The 24,630-nt window shown below is 34.7% G+C and overlaps 1 protein-coding gene and 1 pseudogene across 1 annotated transcript; one reads left to right on the top strand and one right to left on the bottom strand.

The window, feature by feature from the left end:
• Window positions 1–387: 387 nt before the first annotated feature.
• Window positions 388–10,707, top strand: LOC132559159 (uncharacterized; annotated as a pseudogene).
• Window positions 10,708–11,133: 426 nt separating this feature from the next.
• LOC132559147 (vitamin D3 hydroxylase-associated protein-like) lies at window positions 11,134–24,431 on the bottom strand. The gene is made up of 14 exons (XM_060223757.1): window positions 24,237–24,431; window positions 23,165–23,278; window positions 22,567–22,623; window positions 22,013–22,084; window positions 21,077–21,138; window positions 20,457–20,663; window positions 16,972–17,012; window positions 16,372–16,496; window positions 15,943–16,068; window positions 15,324–15,421; window positions 14,725–14,830; window positions 11,889–12,000; window positions 11,646–11,785; window positions 11,134–11,268 (listed from the first exon to the last, which is right to left on the bottom strand). Exons 1-14 carry the CDS (start codon window positions 24,429–24,431, stop codon window positions 11,134–11,136), a joined length of 1,590 nt encoding a protein of 529 aa, XP_060079740.1.
• Window positions 24,432–24,630: the final 199 nt, after the last annotated feature.

Raw genomic sequence — 24,630 nt, 5'->3', positions numbered from 1 at the left:
TATAACGTGTTTATATCCTCGAAGCAAGTCAAGAAGAATTGAATGACATATACATGCTAACATATATTTATCAATTGCCAGGAAATAATGCTTGGGAATTTGACCTTGGATCAACATGAAGATCACAAATGTAACTTTGTGTGCTGTAAGCGATACATGCCATTTGGAAAAAAAAAGTATATATAACGGCAACGAGTCTAACACAGTGTGTAGAAAATTATACATACTAAAATAAAAATAAAAACAAAAATATAGCAATGTTGCAAATAAGTAATTGTTGTAAATTATCGTCGTTCCTGAATTAGTGCTTTCCGTTACCGGTGCCACTTTTAGACAGCGATATCTAAAGCGCTGAAACGCTTGTATTTGACGGGCTTGAAGACCTAGGAGCACGTGGATGTTTCCCGTATTTTAAAAAGTCTGATTTTGGGTAATTGTCAAGTTTTAGTTAATCATTATTCCTTTAATAGTTTAACTTGACTTACTTTTTGCGGAAAGTTAAGAAAACTCCATTCCATCTTCTTAACGTAGTCTATAATTGCTTCAAAACGACTGTCGCCAGCAGTCTTGAGCAGGACAACAGTTCGTCATCGGTTTATGTGTGGAATAACTCCTCACCTGCACCATAAAAACATGGTGCATGTATGCGTTATACTATACAAATTCAAGGTTTTATTCACTCATAGGCAAATAGATAGCCCGATTTCGTCTAGCTTTCTCCATATTCATATATGTTGGATGTAGATCTAAAATAATGAGAAACATTTGTCTCTTGAGAGATGGAAGTCGAGGTCATATGTCGGGTACATAGATCTTAAGAAAATCCAGTTGAATTGACATGTAGGAGACAGGGCCCAAATATTTATAGTAAGATTAGGCAACAGCCCATGTGAAAATTAGAAGAGCTGCACAGACTCTTGATACATATAAGTCTACATATATGTATACATTGAAGACTGGAAGTCACCCATAATAATGTTACATATTGTATGTGAATGGAAAGATATACAAAATATTGGTATATTCATTGAAATTGGTGTAAAGAATAGATTACAGCGATATTGTCCGGATGGTAGCAAGTGTAACTTTCAGTATAACATTTTAACAAGTTGCTATCTAGCTGGGTCAAGCAACTCTTATATAAGACTTAATATAAATATATTCATGTATATATAAGAATAAATTCTTATTTATAAAACTTTGTATATGCTAATATTTATGTTCAAACGTCAGATTATTGCCAGCCATTTCTAAAGTGTTCACTTATTATTAACAAACTCTTCAACAAATTCTTTCAGTTTTCTTATTGAAAAGAAAATCTTGATGAGCCATCCAGAAGAGTTCAAAGGATTCAGCTCGCTTCGCACCCCAGATGTCCTCAAGTTTGTGAAACAAAATATAAGAAAAGACACAAGAAACATCTGGATGAAAAAATACAGCATGAAGTATCAGACGGTGAGAATAAAGTAACCCAAGACCTCTTGAAACTGGCCTCTAAAGTGTCTGGGAAACTGTCAAGTACCAGAACTGACAAATTTGCCTTTCACAGTTCAGATCTCCATATTGATGTGGATATTACACCGGAAAGAATAAATCCTCGAAGTTCCCAACTCGATGGTAAAATCCACAAAGACATTTCCTTGGATGATCAGCCTGAGACCCAAACAGTCATAATGCAACAGAAATCACCAAAGAAACATCGGAAAAAGAAAAGACATTCAATGAGTGATAGTGATGATGGAGCTACTAATGTTGAGAAAGTGTCAACTCCAGAACCTGAAGAGGAAGTTTCTGGTGGCTCACCCAGTATTTTATCAGGACTAGACAATACCCTTGACAAAGGTTCACCAAGAAAAAAACATAAATCTCATAAAAAACATAAGAAAAGGAAACATCATGATCAGGACAGCATAGATGTGTCGTTAGATGAAAGTTTGTTCAGTGGACAAGATAAAATAGAGAAGAGTGATGTGGTTGACAGTTCACCAGAGAAAAAAAAAGATATTTCCGCACAGAATTTGTTAGACAAATCATCACTACAGAAAGGAATGGACGAGTCGCCCCCAAAACAGACATCTTTGGCAGCAAACTATCACAATGGCAATCAAAGTAATGTGTCGGATGAGGAAGCCGGTGAATCTAGTGACAATTCAGTGATTGAACCTGTCCTTAAGTAAGTAATGCTAGAACTGAGTGTTTGGAGACATCAGTACTTTTGCAAATCATTTCATTTATTTTTAACATTTGGTGTTAGTTTTTTTTTTTTAATGTTAAACTTGTGCCTTTTTTATGTTATACAGATACAAAGTACCAGATAACTTTACCCACAACAGCCTTCCTACTAAGACATTGCTCAGTACAGAGGTAGTTCAGGGAAAGGAACTCTGGCTGATAAAAGCTCCAGGTGATGTAAGTACACTTACAGGACTTCGCTGCTGTTAACATTGAATGAAGGTTATGGCGATTATGTTTTCATAAAGATGTAATAGGAGTTATGGTAGTTTTGAACATTTATAAATTTTTTCTGGTTTTTTAATCTTGTGTGCCAGTGTTAAAAAAGACGACTTTTATAAATATACTGCAAGATTTGTGGGGTATATGACAAAGAGTTGCAATAAAATATATGTCTTAATTAGGAAAATTCAAACATTTTAATTTCTTGAAAAAATATTCACGTAATGATTACTTATGCAAGAATACCTCAATACAGTAAAGTTGAGATGACTTTATTCCACACTGAACTAAAGAAATACTTGATTGGTACTTCATATAGAAACCTTCTCAGTCAATATCAAACACATACCAAGAAAATATGATAATGTTAAAATCGTTCAACGACAATCACCAGTAGTTTGATACCGTCATGTTTGCTTGTTTTCAGAGTTGCCCCAATAACTTGTCTAAAATCTCTCCCATTTTAAAAGAGTTCCTAATTGTAATAATTATGCTAATGATAGATCCTTCCTTCAAAGACGTAATTGCATTGTTTGTAAGAGGAAGATTTATGTGACCTTTATTTTGACCTTTGACCTGCATGCACTGTTTTGAGTAGCATATAGAAGTAGGCCTCCGTCAGTTCATAGGGGTTCATTTAAACCTGACAAAGCAGTGAATTGTACTATTTCTGTGTAAGAAAGCTCAATAAAATACTCTTTATATCAAATATTGATGAAGGGGAGATTCTTGATAAAAGATGAATTAGGTCACATAATCCAAAAGCTCATGGTGACCTATTGCCATCATCTTTTGTGTGTTTTCCGTTAACTTTTCACATTTTCAGCTTCTTTTCAGGAATTGTTGGGCCTACTCAAACCTAACTTGGTCACTGGTATCAACACCTGGTTATTTAAAAAAAAATGTTCTCTTTTGAGAAAATTAAATGATATAAGTGTTAAATGTGGTTGTAATGATGAAGAGCAGCTCTAGCAAAATTAAACAATGCATGGTCCCTGACTGTACCATTTAGCCTCAAAGGGTGGGGCAATACTAAACACTAAAACAGCAATAATCAGTTTGTTGGAAAACCAGTAACTTTTTGTAGAGGTATATGTTAATGAAAATTTTAGGAAAGGATGCAAAAGGTTTTGTTTTTAGGGTCACTGGGTCAAGGATTGATGGTCAACAACACTTAGATGAAGTACTAATGTAAAACTACCAGTTTTATCCACAACCATCAATTCTTTGTTTAGGCAAATGTATTTGAAAAATTATTTGTACCGAACACCACATTCACATCAATCTGCATAAAGGTTGTTTATGGCAATGCCAGCTGTAGGGGAAAATTTTACTACCTAAAGAAAAATACCTGTATACATTTGAATTCTTTTCTCCTTGAATGCAGGGTCTCTTGTTTTTATAGAGAAAATTCTGGAACATGCCTGTAAATTGCAGTTAATAGCTTACAGAATACAGTGTAGAGGAGGTTTCTATTGATTGTGCTCAAAAATACACTTAGTTAGATTTGTATTGCAAATTGTAATTCATTCCTTAGATTTCCCCTGATGGTTACAATTCGGGTAGAATAGAATGCAACCCCCATCCCCCACCCCCACCCAAAGAAATGAAGGGTTTCTATTTTGTCCTTTGTTCAAGAAATATTAGAGAAATATAAAGATTTGCTGTATTCTACTGTATGTGTATGACATATTTGCAGTTTGACATGAACAGACTGGGTGGACAAGAAATATCCCTGGACAAAGTTAGCCAGCTTCACACAGAAGTAAGTTTGTTGTTTCAGCTAAAAAAGTAACTGTTTGATTAAGTACTTTTTATAATCATCTGCAGGAGGACTTCACATTACAGCAACACGTTTTGTTTTTCACCAACTACTTCTAGGATTTTCTTAAAATCATTGTGTAGATTCCACTTGGTACTTATGTTTGCTCTAAATGGAGATGTTAAAATTTTATATGACATTAAAAGATCCATCAAACAATGCACTAATAAAGATCACATGACTGTGGGCCTTAATATCTGTTGTTTTATCTAGCTTTACTGTTTGTTTTTGTCATGTAAATCAATTCAAAATTTGAAGTGACATCATTATATACTAAATTTCTTCATTAAAAAATCTGTTTGGATTGAAAATGAAGTAAATTCTCCTTAAAAGTTAAAAGTTAAAATAAATTTACTTTAATGAATTCTATTTGACTGTTATCAATCAACACATGTAAAAGAATTATATAATTAAAATTGTCAGAGTCTAAAATACATGCTTTTGTTTAGTTACTACTATTGATCCATGATTAAGAATTGACACATGTTTGTTGTTTTACAGGACGTTGTGATGGACACTCTTCCAGTGCCAGGGGACATCAGTGGGGTAAGTTAGAATTACCTTAGTTATCCTGTAATAATCCCAGGGTACAGCAGTGGAGTACATTAAGATTCTATAATTTTCTGGTAATAATCCCAGGGTACATCAGTGAGGTTAGTTAAATTACCTTAGTTATCCTCTAATAAGCCCAGGAAACAACAGTGGAATATGTAAAACTACCTTAGCTATCCTGTAATAAGCCAAGGAGACATCAGTGGATTATGTTAAATTGCTTAAGTTATTCTATGGTAAGCCCAGGAGACAACAGTGGAATATGTAAAACTACCTTAGCTATCCTGTAATAAGCCAAGGAGACATCAGTGGATTATGTTAAATTGCTTAAGTTATACTATGGTAAGCCCAGGAGACAACAGTGTAATATGTAAAACTACCTTAGCTATCCTGTAAGAAGCTCAGGAGACCATAATTTTTTACGATACATTATGCAGTCATGGAGAGGGCTTGTTGATGAAATAGTATTTGTGATATTGTAATTTTTACTTAATTAACAATAATTAACATGGCAAGCTTATTATCTGGCATGAAATTGTTGACAGATTATCATTTTATATTGGATAAGAAAAATATGATTGTTCATGAAATGACAGTGTTGTTTTAAAATCTTGATTTATTTTCTCCTTTTTGCATGTGTTTTTGGTTAGAGTTAACATTATTGATTTATTTTAATGTTATTTATTTTAGGTATCCTATTGTGCTGTATTGCCCAGTAAGGAGATGAGGAGGCTATCTGTGGGTAAGTATTTAAAGTAGATCAGTCACATCACATTAAATTATAAATACTGGACAGTTAGAAATCAGAAATCTGTAGGTCAATCATTTCAGATAGGAACACCTATGTTTAACTTTCAAGAAATAAATAACATATTTTCCAAGTGATCAATAACTCTTTTCTGTCTTTTTTCCATCCTCAGGGACTCATTTCAGTGGCCAACTCCACATCACCACAAGTATGAAAGTCCCTACCCTCCCCAAGGTGGAAGCTCCACCCCCAAAACACGTCAGCACCCCAGACAACCTCAGACCTCGTTATATACCGTTCGGAGCTGGTGAGTTGTACCTACAGGTTATCAGTCAGTTGCTGGACTTTTTACAGACTTTGTCAGAATCTAAATGTAACAGTCCAACTTCATTAATTTGAACTTGGAAAACTTGAATGTCCTACTGAAATTGAAGGACTTTGTCAGTCCTGGCAAAATTCTCTCTTTATGAATAAATACTCTCACTTTTGTTTGTTTCTGTAGGATATATATTACACAAAAACTTAGAGCAAATGTTGAAATAACTAAAACACCTAGAAGACAACTCAAAGCTTTTTCACGACCCTGACAACTTCCAGTTAATGAAGTTTGACTGTATGTTTCTGCTTTAGCAATTTGACTGATTCTCTTTTCTGATTAATGGCAAAGAAATGCTGACAATATATGCATATGTAGTGTGTGTCTTTATTTGAGTTATCCAAATATATATGCTGCCATCCAATAGAATAGAAAAGGATTTGATAAACTTTTCTTTCTGTAAAATTTCTAAGAATTTGATAAACTTTACACATACCAGGAGTTATTGGTCAATACCTCAACATTACCAACACAGATATTTTATCTGTCATATCAATAGCAAACCCATACAGGGCTCTCGATCTGCCAGATTTTGGGCCAATATTCGGGCCCCATTCCCAATGCAAAATAGTATCAATTTTTTTTCCCAATTTAGACCCCAGGTTTTCCCAATTCTAAGGAAAACAGCGCTATTTTTCCCAATTCTAAGGCCCCATGCCCCAGTCCAAAAATGGGGTGTGAGAGCCCTGCCATAACAACATTCTATTATATTTTTGCCTGTGAAATATAGAAAAATATCTCATTGATGAAAATGTTAATTTCACTAGTGAAAAATAACACTTTTGTAGACATACAACAGCAAAAAGAAAGAACACAAATCATCATATAAAACTGACATAAAGCTTGGTACAAACAAATCACAAAACTAGAAACCTGAAGGCATTGTTTACTAGTAATATGATCAACTTTCAATTCCATGGAAAACTTTCATTTCCATGGAAGTCAGCAAACAATGCAACTCCTACCTTATCGGAGGTAAAACCTCTTCGCCAACTGAACATTTTGAAAAGTAGATCCAGACCTTTTAAGAGAATTTGTGTCATCAACAGTATCAGCTAGGTTACTGCCATATTTCAGACGCATAGTAACTTGTTACAGGTTAACTATCTCTGAACGTTTTACAGCAAATTTGTGTCATCAACAGTATCAGCTAGGTTACTGCCATATTTCAGGCGCATAGTAACTTGTTACAGGTTAGCTATCTCTGAACGTTTTACAGCAAATTTGTGTCATCAACAGTATCAGCTAGGTTACTGCCATATTTCAGGCGCATAGTAACTTGTTACAGGTTAGCTATCTCTGAACGTTTTACAGCAAATTTGTGTCATCAACAGTATCAGCTAGGTTACTGCCATATTTCAGGCGCATAGTAACTTGTTACAGGTTAGCTATCTCTGAACGTTTTACAGCAAATTTGTGTCATCAACAGTATCAGCTAGGTTACTGCCATATTTCAGACGCATAGTAACTTGTTACAGGTTAGCTATCTCTGAACGTTTTACAGCAAATTTGTCTATTATTGACATTTATAGGTTACATTGTTTATGTGAATATAAAAATAAATTTACATTTTTATGTTTACATATCTTTAACAATAAAAAAAATGGACCAAATTTTGTTATTATGAGTGAGTAGTGTTCACAAAAAAGCTTAGTCAGCTTCTTGCTTTTATATCTGCCCTAAATATGCCAGTAATTTGGCTATTTTGTATGTGAAAATGTAATAAATAGAATATTTAAGTGTTTCCTGTAATAACAAATATATTTCACAAGTATGTCTAATGTTTTTTTGTATCTTTCACCTGTGTTTGGTTTAATGTCTACATTTCCTCTGTTTTAGATTTCTCTGACGAAAGCTTTCCCGAATCAAAAGTCAAGCATAAAAAGTCCAAGAAACGAAAGCATGTTGATGGTATGTCTGTAATATCATACTATATTATCCAATTTCATGAAGAATGGCATCACAGAATCAGCTTGCCTAACTTAGTGGTGCTGTCTGTAGACCCCTTTTGGTCCTATCAAACATACTTTTATTATCTCCTTTTTTTAGCAATTAAGCACAATTATAAATTTGCATCTCAACAATAATTAATATATATCCAGAAAAAAAACCTTTAGCACAGTCATATTTCATTATTCCATATTGTCTAAATAAAATCAATATTTCCATAATCTGTTTTCCAGATTATCTATATATAGACTCAGTGGTGTTGATATATAATCTTTATTTCATATTAGCGACATATAGACTCCAATATTCCATATATGTAATCTATTTTTCATGTAGTCTATATATAGATTCCATATTGTCTGTATATATAATCTATATTCAGTTTTGTTCATATATAGGCTTAATATTGTCCATTAATATAATCTATATTCCATATTTTCTATATTTAGACTAAGCCTTATATAGAAATTCACACTAGATATGTGAACCTACCTGACATACACAAGGAGGCTGGCAATAAATGACTACAACTGTTGAACAATATGAATCCAAACCAATTATGTTCCATATTGCCTGTATGAAGACTCCATGTTGTCATCAATTCATCAAGTCCGTCTAGTTTTACCATCGGTGTACATATGGTTTAATGATATTAAAGGATATCTATTTAAGTTAAATCTGATAAGGATGTACATCAAACACAAAAACATACAGTTGGATTTAGTTTTGGACTATCACAAGGAGGCAAGCCTGAAAATACAGTTACCTAACCACACACAACCTCTCAAAATACACAAACACTCACCACACACAACCTCTCAAAACACACAAACATCCACCACACACAACCTCTCAAAAAAAAATAACACCCATCACATACATGCAGCTCATGCAGTACTGTAGCTGATGCCTGCAAAGATGTGTCATTAATGAGACTATGAATTCCATATCAAGACAGTTCATTTCTTAAAATGTTTCCAGTGTCGTAAAAGCCCTGAAGGCGTAAATGTTACCTGTGACATAAAGTAAGGGGAGTAGGTGTATTACAGGACAAATAACAGTTAGTACTCCGGAGATTTATAGGTATGGTTTACCCCAAATTACACCATGTCAAAAAAGTGTCAGGTTATTAAGCATGTCTCTTGTTTATCAGTATGTTTTTCTCCAAGTCAATTAAAATCTTTTTATCAGTTACAGCTATACAAATTACAAGAATTAAAACACCACAAACTTTTCAGGTTATAAATCATATCTCTTGTTTACAGGTGTGTTTTCCTGGGAGTCTGTTGAAATCTTTTTATCAGCCACATCTTTACAACTTACCACAAGTTACCATGCCACAAAAGTTTCAGGTTATAAATCATATCTCTTGTTTACAGGTGTGTTTTCCTGGGAGTCTGTTGAAATCTTTTTATCAGCCACATCTTTACAACTTACCACAAGTTACCATGCCACAAAAGTTTCAGGTTATAAATCATATCTCTTGTTTACAGGTGTGTTTTCCTGGGAGTCTGTTGAAATCTTTTTATCAGCCACATCTTTACAACTTACCACAAGTTACCATGCCACAAAAGTTTCAGGTTATAAATCATATCTCTTGTTTACAGGTGTGTTTTCCTGGGAGTCTGTTGAAATCTTTTTATCAGCCACATCTATACAACTTACCACAAGTTACCATGCCACAAAAGTTTCAGGTTATAAATCATATCTCTTGTTTACAGGTGTGTTTTCCTGGGAGTCTGTTGAAATCTTTTTATCAGCCACATCTTTACAACTTACCACAAGTTACCATGCCACAAAAGTTTCAGGTTATAAATCATATCTCTTGTTTACAGGTGTGTTTTCCTGGGAGTCTGTTGAAATCTTTTTATCAGCCACATCTTTACAACTTACCACAAGTTACCATGCCACAAAAGTTTCAGGTTATAAATCATATCTCTTGTTTACAGGTGTGTTTTCCTGGGAGTCTGTTGAAATCTTTTTATCAGCCACTATCTTTACAACAAAAGTTACCACAGAGTGTTTTCCTGCACCATTTTTATCAGCCACAAAAGTTATAAATCATATCTCTTGTTTACAGTTGTGTTTTCCTGGAAGTCTGTTGAAATCTTTTTATCAGCCACATCTATACAACTTACCACAAGTTACCATGCCACAAAAGTTTCAGGTTATAAATCATATCTCTTGTTTACAGGTGTGTTTTCCTGGGAGTCTGTTGAAACCTTTTTATCAGCCACATCTATACAACTTACCACAAGTTACCATGCCACAAATGTTTCAGGTTATAAAGCATGTTTCTTGTAATAAACTTTCAACCTTGAAGTAATGGTTATTAAAGATAATTGGTTGTAATAATGTTTAATAATTATTAATCTGGAGTACTAATTTGAACTTTGCAACATTTCAGATGAAACCGACGACATTCCTGTACATCACAAGAAGAAAAAGAAGAAGCATAAACATTGATGATAAAGAAGGGAAAGAAATTTGAAATTGTTAAAAATAATAACAGACATCAAAGGAAAATGAATGTCTGTGAAGGTTGAGGATTGGCGGATTATAATAAAACATTGATATATGTGGATTGTTTTCTTCTTTACAACTACCAGAGTCTTGAAACATCACTGCAGTCAGTAACCAAGAGGCCCTGGGTTTTGTTATAGGGCAAATAGTGTGCTTGGATGAAGGGCAATATACATATAAAAAATAATATACGTGTTTCATATTTCCTGCACTTTCAATTTAATATTTTTTTACAATTATGAACATGTTACTGATTACATCATATAGGCTGCATATACACTGTGATGAATGACATTTCTGTTATACAATGTACGTGCCACTCTTAGTTATCTACCTTATCATCATTCCTTCAGAATTAGTTGTTTACAAATTGATCAAATATTAAAATACAAATTGTTGTGTTCATTGAAGCTATCGTGTATCATTATTCATCTCATCCTATTTTATAAACAGATATATCAAATATTTTTTTGTGATTTATAAAGCGTTTGTAGAATTTTCCTGTTAAAAATCTGTTTCAGAACAACCTTCTTTCACTACGATATGTACCATACACAAACAAGCAACATTACTCAACTCGCTAGCTTTGTTCGGTCACTAGTCTCATAACCCAAAACACATTTTACTACAGGTTTACATAGTGACACTGCAGCGCAAGTATTAACATTCACAATAAATCGAGATGAAATGTGATATTTGAACTTGTAACTATGCATGTTGTTTGGATACGGTGTTTAGGACGTTTCGTTCAATCTCTTTCATAACTCTGAGAACGAGCTCTTCTTGCCATTTTTGACCTACGACCTGTACCCCGACTGGTAGCCCCTCCGATCCTTCCGATACCTGTTAATGATTATCAAAACATATTTAGACAAAAGTGTTAACAAAACCTTCAATATCACCAAAAGGTTGATAACTGAGGTCAAAATATGAACAAAGCCCAGTTTAAAAGGAGATTATTGGGCGAAAAATCATTAGACAAAAAAAAAAATCGATTTTTGTGATTTATATAGCAGAGACGTATATATGTGTTATATATGTCTCTGTACATAGTTACATTTTCGACGGCACACAATGATTAATACTTTAAGATTAAATTGCATGAAAACAATTTAAAACCGTATATCTGGAAATGGCTTCATCGAAAATAGCAAACAGTTGTAGTTATATCTGTATGTAAAACCAGGAATCCGTTTAAACTAAATTTATTTTTAGCAAACCTTTTTCATTGTTTTCTCGAACATCGTGTTCTGAGGATAGGTCTTCAGGTCATCAATGTCTGCAGTTGATACAGATGTTACAGGGAGGCACCCAGCGGGGTAATTCACTAGGTTGTATGTAGGAGCAAATAAACCACCACCTGTAAAACATTATAATTCATCGTTGATATCACAAACATGTCGATATCCAAGTGAAAGAAATGGCAATTGTTTCACTATACTAATTGTGTGAAGGATCCTTACCAAACGATTTGTCCAGGTTGCCGTAAGGAGGAGCGACGAAGCCAAACGCTGGACAGATAACGATATCTAGTCTAAGCCTTGTCCAAGCGTCGTAAAATTCTTCTCGATATTTCTGAAACCAGTGAAGAAAGGACTTGGTCATCAAGATCCCCCGTCCATGTTCATTTGTAAAATATATTCATTTAAAGTGAGCAACATGGAAAACTGGAAAAGATATCGACCAATCAGGTCACAGCAGCCTAATTAAATATGCACAGAATTTGCCGATAATCAAACTTGAACAAGGCGTTAAGGCAGAGACATGGTTAAGGTAACAAGCCTACCAAACAAGTGTCATTATAATTCATTTGTTCCTTTAAAATATAACGTGCAGAAAGCATCCAGGGTCAAATGATATCAGCCAATCAGGTCACTGTAGCTTCATTACATATGCGTGGATTTCGCTGTTAATCGAACTTGGGCAAGGGATCAAGGCAACAAGTGTACCAGCCAAGTTACATCAGAATATGACCCGTCCTTCATAAGATGTGTGGAAAGCAGCACGGGAAAGCGATTAAAGAAATCAGCCAATCAGGTCACAGCAGCCTCATTAAATATGCGTGGAACTCACCGGGAATCGAACTTGGGCGAGGGATTAAGGTAACAAGTGTACCAACCAAGTTTAAGCAAAATCCTACCATTTTTAAAAAGTTATCACGCGGAAAGCAGCATTCAAGAGTGATTAAAGAAATCAGCCAATCAAGTCACAGCAGCCTCGTGAAATATGTACGGGATTTGCCGATAATCGAACGTGGGCAAGGAATTAAGGTAACAAGTGTACTATCCAAGTTTCATCAAAACTCGACTACTCCTTCAAAAGATATCATGCGGAAAGCATCATTCGGACGGACGGAACCATTTGAATATCCCGCCACCTTCGTTCGAGGGTTTGGTGAAGGGGGGTGTACCAAAGAATTTGAGCGTCAAATTATGATTTTTTAAAAAAAAATTAGTTCCCAAGGTTTGCCGTTACTTGCCTACCACTTTTCAACGTAATTCGGTTAATGAGACGTGTATTTGACGTACGTATGAAATTATCAGACATATGAGAATTACGACATTTATCAAACCATTGGACTAGCACACCTCATATATATTTTGATTTTTTTTCCCGATCACTTTGGATTTTCCTCCGTCGCCTTCTAAGCTTCAAAATTATGCTATAGCATCACAGACGAATCCAAGAAGGACGAAACTGCTGTATGGTGCAGTTTCTAACTCGACTTATAAAAGAAAAAAATATATATGTGTAGTTATGGTGCTATTGAAATAAGAGGATTTAGTTTGGTTGTTAGGGGACACGACACTTACATCAACTTGAGAGTTCAGTTTCCACCACTCGTGAACTGATCTACAAAAATGTCATATTGTTATTATTAGAAGCATTATAGTTACAAATCTAACCGGTACGAACAATAATGCCCAAATTATAAGTGCATGCTTGGCATACATTACATCCGAGTGTTTTTTTTTTTTTTTTTTATCTCTCAAATATTATGTCATTTAGTTATATAACTTTTATTGAAAACTGACAAAGAATATTAACAATCTCTGTGGAGACGTGTGAGAGACGTGTGATCTCTAAACCGACGGAGAATTCCTCCTGTTGGTATCTGTCTAGTATCTTTCTCCTATTCAGTCCAATCTTTGATGGAAGACTTCACTATTCTTTAAAAAAAACAATAGTTTTTTCTTCCTTGCATTCCTATCACAGTGAAATATTTTCCCCTCAACGTTTGCCTATATTCAACGACTTTGAAATGTGAAAAAAATTAATAATTAAAATTGATTTGGATGTCCCGATAATGTAATATCGTAGTTTGCAGATTGAAAAAGCTCCTCATTATGGCTTACATAATCAATGGTAAATGAAATTATGGTTCCTAATATCTTCTGATAATCTGAAGACCACGGAAAATATTGCCCAAATTATAAGTGCATGCTTGGCATACATTACATCCGAGTGTGTTTTTTTTTCTCTCAAATATTATGTCATTTAGTTATATAACTTTTATTGAAAACTGACAAAGAATATTAACAATATACATCAATTGTGTATTTCCTATATTAATATCATATCTATATTGGTTACATAAGAATAACATTAGTTATGAAATAATTCCAACTTCATAGCTGCTGTAAAATACAACGTAAACGTTCTGAGAGGTTTCAAAATTGTTTTTATTATTCTTGTCTTCAGTCTTGACCTCATATACTATCTTAAACCCTTCATATATATAGTCAACATTCGCGAATTAATTTGAAGCTTTGACACACTAAGTAAGAAAATTCGATTTGTTCAACATGTCAACAAAAATTGGCATACTCAATATTTCTTATATTTTTACAACAAAATACGACATTGCGTGTAATTGTGAGAAAGGATATTTATCAAGCATTATTAGCTTTGTGGGAGAAAACATTTTTTCATTGAACAGACATTGTAAAAACCACATACCTGCAGCCAATCGTAGATCTAATTAATTGCTCATGCGTCTTGTCCTGCAATACAGAAATAACTGTGGTATCTACCAAGCCAGTTAAAGGTATTCTGTATTCATTTGTACCAGAACAACACCAAATATAATTATCTATGTTCAACATTTAGATGTATCATAACTACCATCACTACAATGGTGGTATCGATTTTTTCATTCATTTTCTTAACTAGAAAGTCCACACCATCCTTACTTAGTTTCTAAACCGGAAGTCATCGGGATTGCACCGGAAGTATTGATTTTTTTTACAACATCGCACCATATATTCTCAGTAGGAAACGCTTTCAATGAATACATACTTTATAGAGCCATCCGGCCAGACTCGCGAGGAAATGACGAACCCGAAGTGGTTGGCGACTGTTGAATATTACCATTTTCATACTGGGGTCTACAACGTCATCTTTCCTGTAGTGAAAAATCAATAATTATTTCCCTGTGACATGCAGTCTCAAATGTAATCCTTCGCAATCAACTGACAAATTATTGTATTTCAAATATTTACTCATACACGTTAGCGCAAATACTTTCTCCAAAGTAGATATCTCCGTAACCTGACATGATAATGTTTTCCAAGCAAATGCGTTTTAAGGAGAGTAACATAGATGAGGTTTGAAAGTGGTAAAAAAAGATGTCGCGCTTGTAGATTTTTTTATTCTCACTAAATAACATACCATGGTATCCAGCTTATCATCTACTAATTAGCCTGCAGTTTTGCTAATAAGTATTAATGCACTTGCTGAGGAGTGATGCTAGGTTTATTTTCATTAATTATCCTCAGATGAGATAGTTCATCAATAAAGAGTCTCCTTTAAAATTATTCACGAAGTGCCTTGTCCAATGTACGATCAATGTATCTATTTTTGTGATCAGTGATACTCCGACCCCGATATTAACTTACAGGTAATCCGCTAAGGTTTGGCCTCCGTCTCCGTTCATCACTTTCATATACAGGTGAGACATGGCGTACGGTATTCTAGGGGGTTCAAATTCTACAAGCTGACAATTAAGAAAATTAAAGTGAAAATACGTTTCTGTCCAAATTTCACAAATTCTTGAAATGGCGCAAATTATCAAATGTCAGTGTTTTACAAGAACAATATAACTAGGCAACTAGTTATTCCACGTTCGACCGAAAGCGGTTAATATTTTAAGAAATCACTTTATTTTACAATAAGATTTATAAATGTAATCAATGTGATCCTGCCTGATAGTAATCACATACCAAATCAAATTAAATACATGTATTGTAGGTGGTGCCTCAAACAAGCGTGTGAAGATCACTTCTGTTATTAAAAGATTAATACATCGGTATTATTTGAGCATTCTCTATAATGATATTTTGAGTGATTTTTGTAGTAGGATCCAGTATTCTAATGCTTTGATACACGACAAAAAAGAATGAAAATCTGTTACGAACCTGAATTTTATATTCGTGAGTATTTTGTTTATAATATTTAAAAAGAATGGAAATCAATGAGCTAACAAAACTTATTTAACAACTAAGATATCCGGAGTACCGTGTGTCCGTTCTTCTCCAATGCCTCTTTGGCGACGAAGACAGCCCGTCTACATGACGGGACAGGGTCCGCGTATCCGTGGCTGGTGTAGTAGCCGATACGGAGACGCCGGGTGTCGGAAAACTCCTAATAAATAGATTATCGTTCGTTTGATTATTTTGAATGAAGCTTTATCCTCTTTTCATTTGTTCATTCAAATTTAATGGCTATTGCTTAAATATCTAATGAAAAATTGTTACATGGTTCACCAGGATGCCAATTTATCAAAATCAGATATCTCATTTTACTTCGTCACGTCACACACACACACACACACACCAAGATACATATGTACCAATCTACCAAACAAAATCTCTCATTTTACTTCGTATCTCAATACATGGACACAATTTTCTCAGTCAAATCCTAGACGTCTATTTGAGAACATACCTTCTCTTGAAAAGGAATAGGCGGTATAGACGGGTCCAGCTGGAAATGCAGGGGAGACAGCATGGCTCTCATCAGTAACACCACACCATCCACATCACGCGCCATAGGACCTCCCGTCCCTATAACTGAAGGTGACAAGCACACTATGAAAACATGGTACAACACAAATTGTGTGTCGTCTAATTATGTGAAGGAAATCGGTTAATACCGATCATGTGTTATTAATATCATTATCCAGCCAAAGAAAATTAAAATACATTAATCATTTTATCGTGAAACATGGTTTAAATCGACGTGTAATGAATGACTGCCATTGTGTAATATTAGCAAAAAATATAAAACTGTGAAAAATCCTTTTATTGGTTCTTTAATGCACGTGCATTTATGATATCCAAGAGTTCCATGCAGAATGATCTTCACTGAGTAATGGCAGTCTAGCTGGGTTTTGATGCTTTTAAACTCGGAACCAATCCGAAGCAATCTCCATAGGCTTTCGTTTTTGTCATGACAATGTGCGATGAAAGTTAATAAATCTACAACCGAAACCTTGGATTTTGATAACACAATACATCATAATGGTTGATAGCTGGTGCAACTTACCGATATTTTGTGGTTTTGTCAAACTACGCATTCCTTTCGTACTGAAAAATCAAACAACATTATTATTGAATACTTTAAAAGACTTTAAAGGTAAATTTATCATTTCACTGTAATTCTTTAAATTTGATAAAATGATTTCTCGTAATGTGTCGTGATTTTATGTGATCAATCAAAACCAGAATATTTGTGTGCCTCATTGATATTTTGAATATGAAAAATCGTCAAAACTCATGAAATAGAAATTCAGTCTGATAAACTAACGTTGGTCCAGATTGGTGAACATATTTACGTGGTCCAGATTGGTGAACATATTTACGTGGCCCAGATTGGTGAACATATTTACGTGGTCCAGATTGGTGAACATATTTACGTGGTCCAGATTGGTGAACATATTTACGTGGTCCAGATTGGTGAACATATTTACGTGGTCCTGATTGGTAAACATTAGAACCAGAACTGTACATAGTACACTATCGGTAATGGCTTTAGTCAATGTTATAAAAGAAAATAATACTGTCTAAAAGTCCATTTCAACTGTTAAAGGTAATTCTTCCTTACAAATCTTTTCAAATGAATGGAGTAAATGGAAAAAACTAATAGATATTGCTTAAAACTCGGCAGTTTTCAGGCTGATGACTTCTTCATCTATCCCATTTTTTTATATACCTAAATTCAATACTGTTCCTTCCAGATCACGCGTGTTCTAATTTCTCCTTTGTCGTTCTTCTCAATGCCTTCCTCTTGTCTTCTGCTCTTACACTTGTCACTACTAACTCATACTTCTCTTCCATTTTCTTTTTCTTTTTATTCTTTCTTGTATGATTTGCAACACAGTTGCTTTGTTGTAGAAGTATTTGATTATTTCCATGGGTTGCGGAAGCCCTCCTCTTAGATAAATATCTCAGAATATATGATAATAACTTATTCTTTTCTCTCTTACTCTAATCTATTCTTTCACTTTCTTCTTCCTCTAAAAAAAGCAACAATACAATGTATTGTAACACTTCTATACCTCCTCACAACAACATTTCTCTATGATAATATTATAAATGTAAGTATGCCGATATAGCTAATATGATTAACCACTTTAGAAGTGGTTTGCTGGTTTTGGTATTTATACACCTGTAATATATAGTTGTATACCTACACTGTATTTGATTAACAGGTGTGGTTGTAGGTACATGTACGTAAGCTTGTATGTACATATTTATTATATTTGCTGTTAGGTGTACGGTGCACGTATGCTTTACGTGTACATATTATGTGTATATATGCAAGTATTCTCTTGGTGTACATCTGTATGTGTGTGGTCAAGTATACATGCAATCATGGAGGTGAAAATGTATGTTTGTGTGGAGGAGTGTTTCTCACATGTATACCTAACTCTGTATCAGTTCATTTTATTGAATAAAAAAAATTAATTATAAAAAAAAATTGGTAAACATGTTAACGTTGGTCCAGATTGGTGAACATATTTACGTTGGTCCAGATTGGTAAACATATTAACGTTGGCCCAGATTGGTAAACATTAACATTGGTCCAGATTGGTAAACATGTTAACGTTGGTCTAGATTGGTAAACATGTTAACGTTGGTCCAGATTGGTAAACATGTTAACGTTGGTCTAGATTGGTAAACATTTTAACGTTGGTCCATATAAGTAAACATTTTAACGTTGGTCCAGAATGGTAAACATGTTAACGTTGGTCTAGATTGGTAAACATTTTAACGTTGGTCCAGATTGGTAAACATGTTAACTTTGGTCCAGATTGGTAAACATATTAACGTTGGTCCAGATTGGTAAACATATTAACGTTGGTCCAGATTGGTAAATATATTAACGTTGGTCCAGATTGGTAAACATGTTAACGTTGGTCCAGATTGGTAAACATTTTAACGTTGGTCTAGATTGGTAAACATATTAACATTGGTCCATATAAGTAAACATTTTAACGTTGGTTCAGATTGGTAAACATGTTAACGTTGGTCCAGATTGGTAAACATATTAACGTTGGTCCAGATTAGTAAACATTTTAACGTTGGTCCAGATTGGTAAACATATTAACGTTGGTCCATATAAGTAAACATTTTAACGTTGGTCCAGATTGGTAAACATATTAACGTTGGTCCAGATTGGTAAACATTTTAACGTTGGTCCATATAAGTAAACATTTTAACGTTGGTCTAGATTGGTAAACATTTTAACGTTGGTCTAGATTGGTAAACATTTTAACGTTGGTCTAGATTGGTAAACATGTTAACGTTGGTCCAGATTGGTAAACATGTTAACGTTGGTCTAGATTGGTAAACATTTTAACGTTGGTCCATATAAGTAAACATTTTAACGTTGGTCCAGAATGGTAAACATGTTAACGTTGGTCTAGATTGGTAAACATTTTAACGTTGGTCCAGATTGGTAAACATGTTAACGTTGGTCCATATAAGTAAACATTTTAACGTTGGTCCAGAATGGTTAACATGTTAACGTTGGTCTAGATTGGTAAACATTTTAACGTTGGTCCAGATTGGTAAACATGTTAACGTTGGTCCAGATTGGTAAACATGTTAACTTTGGTCCAGATTAGTAAACATATTAATGTTGGTCCAGATTGGTAAACATATTAACGTTGGTCCAGATTGGTAAATATATTAACGTTGGTCCAGATTGGTAAACATGTTAACGTTGGTCCAGATTGGTAAACATTTTAACGTTGGTCTAGATTGGTAAACATATTAACGTTGGTCCATATAAGTAAACATTTTGACGTTGGTTCAGATTAGTAAACATATTAACGTTGGTCCAGATTGGTAAACATATTAACGTTGGTCCAGATTGGTAAACATTTTAACGTTGGTCCAGATTGGTAAACATGTTAACGTTGGTCCAAATTGGCAAATATATTTAGTTAGTCGAGATTGGTTAACACATTAACGTTGGTCCAGATTGGTAAACATGTTAACGTTGGTCCATATAAGAAACATTTTAACGTTGGTAGATTTGTAAACATATTAACGTTGGTTAACACATTTTAACGTTGGTCCAGATTGGTAAACATGTTAACGTTGGTCTAGATTGGTCTAGATTGGTGAACATATTTACGATAGTCGAGATTGGTTAACACATTAACGTTGGTCCAAATTTAGTTTGTTCTTCACACAATCTTATCAGTAGAGGAATACACGGAGCACATTGTTTCCGAAGTAATCACTCCGATCCCGGAGTAGATTCCAACTTAAAGGACGTTTCTAACTTTAAAGAAGTAATCACAATACCCCTCAGCTTTCCAATAGGACAATTTTCAGAATATCGAACAACCTGATAATTATTATTTCCTAGTCGTAACACTTCCTAACTGGAAAAAAACACTTCAATAAATCCACATTTTGATAATTTCGGCCTGAAAAATAATATCGCTTTGTTGTAAGTGTTCATTTTGTAAGTGTGATATCAAAATAATCTTGCCTAGTTAAGAACATATTATCTACCTTAATCTTCCCTGCGTGGGCTTCAGTCCGGTAACGCCGCAGAAATGACTAGGTATCCGAATACTTCCAGCAATATCGGATCCAATTCCTAATATGGAAGCTCCAGCTGCCAGACTCGCCGCCTCCCCACCAGACGAACCACCCGGGGTACGGTTGGTGTCGCGAGGATTGAGAGACTTACCGTAGATTGGGTTAGAACAGTCCACACTGTGAAGAAACTAGAACAATTACCAGACAAGCACAAATGGTATCAAAGATAACGGTCTTAACGGCATTAGAGGATTTTGACAAAACACACAAGATAAAAGTACTTTTAGACACAAATTTAAAAATTAGATACAGTATATTTGAATAATGAATTAAACTGTATCATACAACAGTTCCGTTCTTCTAGGACTCGTCAGTGATGCTGAGGGCATTTCATATTGGAACCAAGATGGCGACTGAGGAAAATACTGGTTGAAATAAATGGCAAAATCCGGATGGGAGATGCACTACCCTTTCAATTCAGTATTCTGAAATTTCAAACCGTGGATGATTTCAGAAAAAAAAACAAAGTGCTTGTATATACCATGTATACCTAACAAGGGATTAAGGAGTTACTACAAACTCATACTGACCTCAACATCGTCTGTGGTACATTAGTCCTTACAAATGGAACAGCTCCCTGATCTTTCAGCACCTGCAGAGTAACAGACACAGATTGTACAAAACACACACAAATGAATAACAACTTTTAATAGTTTAGAGTTAGATACAGTAGAGCCAAACAATGAATTAAATTGCATCATACACCTGCTTCGTCCTTCTAGGACTTTTGAAGCCTACGAGTCATTTTGATGTGGAACAGTCATGTTGACACGGAACAGTCATGTTGACGGATAACTGTCATGTTGACAGGGAACAGTGACGTTGACATGTGAACAGTCATGTTGACGGATAACTGCCATGTTGACAGGGAACAGTGATGTTGACACAGAACTGTCGCTGTTTCTATGACACAATAATCATTATGGTCACACGCTGGTTGGTATTCATGTTTCTTTCTGGTTAGTTCATATTTTGATCAGTTCACGCCAATGTAAATATGTCAAAATCACCTACATAAATTCCGATTTCCTTTGCGTTAAAATTTACATATCAACTGATTGAAATTTAGGATCGCAACTTTTATTTTGACTTCTCAAATTGTTAATCGTGTCTGATTGTTTTAAAATTTGTTTTGTCTCTGTTAATTGCAAAATACTTATTTCAAAATTTCCTTCGTCTTTTTCTAGGGCCCGAATCCGTAACCTTCCCACTCTGGTTGTTTAACACTCCGACTGTGTTGTGTCAAGAGGGGCGGATGAGAGGAAGAATATAAAAGAATGTTTGCTATTAACCAACATCCACTTAACAATCTGATTATGACGTTATAGATGACAGATGAAACTAATGATGACATTAAAAACAATAAAAAAAGGAACACAATATCAAGCAAACCTGTGTGTCATCATAATCACGTTGTGTAACATATATGGTGATAGTCTAGCATTTGCTATTAAGTATTAGCCTACCTTGACCAGTACAGCGTCATCAGACGCTGCCTCCCCTATCAACGACGCAACTCCAACGGTCGAATCCTCACCCTGGAGACAAAAATAAAAATGCTAATATTGATTCGAGCCAAATACGATTGCAAATGTATTCCATCATTGATTTAATGCTTCGCATTAATCATTTAAGTTTTTATCTCGGTTTCATTGGTCGAAATAGAAAGGAAAATGTCGCTCTTACCATGTTATAATATTCGTAAATGGTCCATTTAAAATGACTTAGAATATATAATGATTGTACCTACCTTGATAAAATAGTTTTCCTTCACACTTAACGGAATTCCATGTAAAAGTTTTTTGTTGCTTTGTTGTAGGTCACGTGATTCAGCTAAATCCTAGAAAGGAAAGATGATTGTGTAGTCGTTACCGAAGGGGCTGTTGAACTCAGGGAATTAGTGTACAAAATCATATAAACACAGTCAACTGGTGTTATCACAAAATTCATTAAAACACGAGAAAAAATAGTTACTTCCATGAGCTAATATGGCTGAATTTATATAAAACACTGAACAAACCATAGCTCCATGGATAGGTTCCGTCATGAAATTCAATCTGTCGTTTTCTTGCATCGCCTGAAATATTTCAAATAGGGTTAGGTAGCACCAGTCATGAACATTGTTATAAGAGTTTCGTCACAAACAAAGCTAAAGAAATTAACAGACATCGAAATATGTGTGAATCCTATTAACCGCATGTATACAAAAACTGTAAAGGTGGAACGCCATCAGCGACAACTACACTGACGCGCGAAGTCAGTACTAGTAGATTGCATATCAAATGTAAAAACTTTTGTGCAGTGTTTGAACACGTTATTGTCTTGAAGAGAGAAAAATGCACTCCAGGAAATTGTCTCGTGATTATTTTTTATCCCGTGATAGGCAATATGCTACAACAACATGATCTGAACTCAAATTTCAATGTGATGATAACATACATCAGAGACGGGGGAAACAGAACAATATATTTACGATATCATGAGGCGACAACAAACACCAGGATCAGTAGATATCCACATATATTAAGAACTCCTCATTTATTGTTCTTATATGATCAGAATACAACGTAAATATCCCTTTTTATTTGATAATTCTCTAAGACCTTGGCTATACGTACCTTCCTCTGGTATGCGAGGAGGACATCAACAGCTTTAAGTTTTCCTGACTGTAGGGCATTGTGAAGTTCCATTACCGTCATACTTAGAATGTCTGTAGATAGTTTAGTGTCAACCTGTTAACACCATGTAGCAGAAAATATCAGTTGTTCATCCAATCACAAAATCAGGAAGACTCACTTTAGAAGAAAATATTATGTATACGATTTTCAGTGCTTATCTCAAGATTTTGTAGATTATCGTGTTAAATTCTATGATAAACCCATTCATAAATTCTTCGCCATAAAAGTCCGTTATTGTCTGTTCTAATGATTCATAGTAAATATTATTACACTAAAGACAGTAGAGATATCTAATAAAATAATACATATTTTATTTCTAGTAAATATTTCGTCCTTTTTCGGAATGGTTCTGATTAACTGATATTTGTCTTCACGCTGTTTGTTTTAATGGTAGAGCAGGCATGTGAGATGCCAGCTGAACTATATATTCTATTAGTCCAAGTCTCCCTATAAATCAGTTCTTTATCACGGCCGAGTATTCTCATACTAAGGTCTAGTATTCTCTTACTAAGGTCTAGTATCATCTCACAAAGGCCTAGTATTCTCTTACTAAGGCAGTTTTCTCTTACTAAGGCAGTATCCTCTCACAAAGGCCGAGTATTCTCTTACTAAGGTCTGGTATTCTCTTACTAAGACAGTATTCTCTTACTAAGGTCTAGTATTCTCTTACTAAGGTCTAGTATTCTCTTACTAAGGTCTAGTATTCTCTTACTTAGGTCTAGTAATCTCTTACTAAGGTCTAGTATTCTCTTACTTAGGTCTAGTAATCTCTTACTAAGGTCTAGTGTTCTCTTACTTAGGCCTAGTATTCTCTTACTTAGGCCTAGTAATCTCTTAGTCCTGGACATTTCCCTGGCTCGATTGCTTATTTTAGATATATTCAATTATTATTCGATATAACTCATTATGACTCAAATCGACTCTCTCTTATTCATCATCATTTATATATTGAATAAAATACTATATTTGTACGTGAAAAATACCGGTATATCTGCTGTCTCTTCGCGATTACCTGTTGTTCTTTAAGTTGAGTACGAAGATGCTCGATCGCTTTCTTTGCTCTCTCCTTCCTTCTCCGGATCACCTGTCGTACTACATAACGTCGGTAAGCTCTCTCAGCGTACAGCATAATAACACTACCGGACGAAAATAGAACCACGTACTTCACCCAGGGAGGCACCGCCGTGACATCAAATGACCGAGACATGGTGACACGTTGTGGGTCAATTGTGGCTGATGTCTAGACGTCTACTGTAGGTAAAAAATAAAAAGGTAACAGATGATTACTAAATTTTAAAAACAACAATAGTACAGAGGATAAGGTGGTCCAGAAGGGTTAGCATTTTTTGCTTCATCAACGAAACCGCCATGTAAACCTTGGTTAATTCAAGTAAGTAATGTCACGT

The sequence above is a fragment of the Ylistrum balloti genome, unplaced genomic scaffold (genome assembly GCF_031769215.1).
Source record: "Ylistrum balloti isolate Yb309-2 unplaced genomic scaffold, AGI_CSIRO_Ybal_v1 Utg370868, whole genome shotgun sequence".
Lineage (NCBI taxonomy): Eukaryota > Metazoa > Mollusca > Bivalvia > Pectinida > Pectinidae > Ylistrum > Ylistrum balloti.
The sequence above is the reverse complement of the archived record's forward strand: the minus strand, read 5'-3'. Positions and strand labels throughout refer to the sequence as shown.

Bases quoted from the DNA above. Each gene is read 5' to 3' on its own strand.
- LOC132559147 (XM_060223757.1), bottom strand. From the start codon at position 24,431: ATGTCTCGGTCATTTGATGTCACGGCGGTGCCTCCCTGGGTGAAGTAC. The intron at 21,139-22,012 runs GTAGGCTAATAC...GTTACTCTGCAG, and splicing joins ATGACGCTGTACTGGTCAAG to GTGCTGAAAGATCAGGGAGC. The intron at 14,831-15,323 runs GTAAGTTAATAT...TTTTCACTACAG, and splicing joins CAAACCTTAGCGGATTACCT to GAAAGATGACGTTGTAGACC.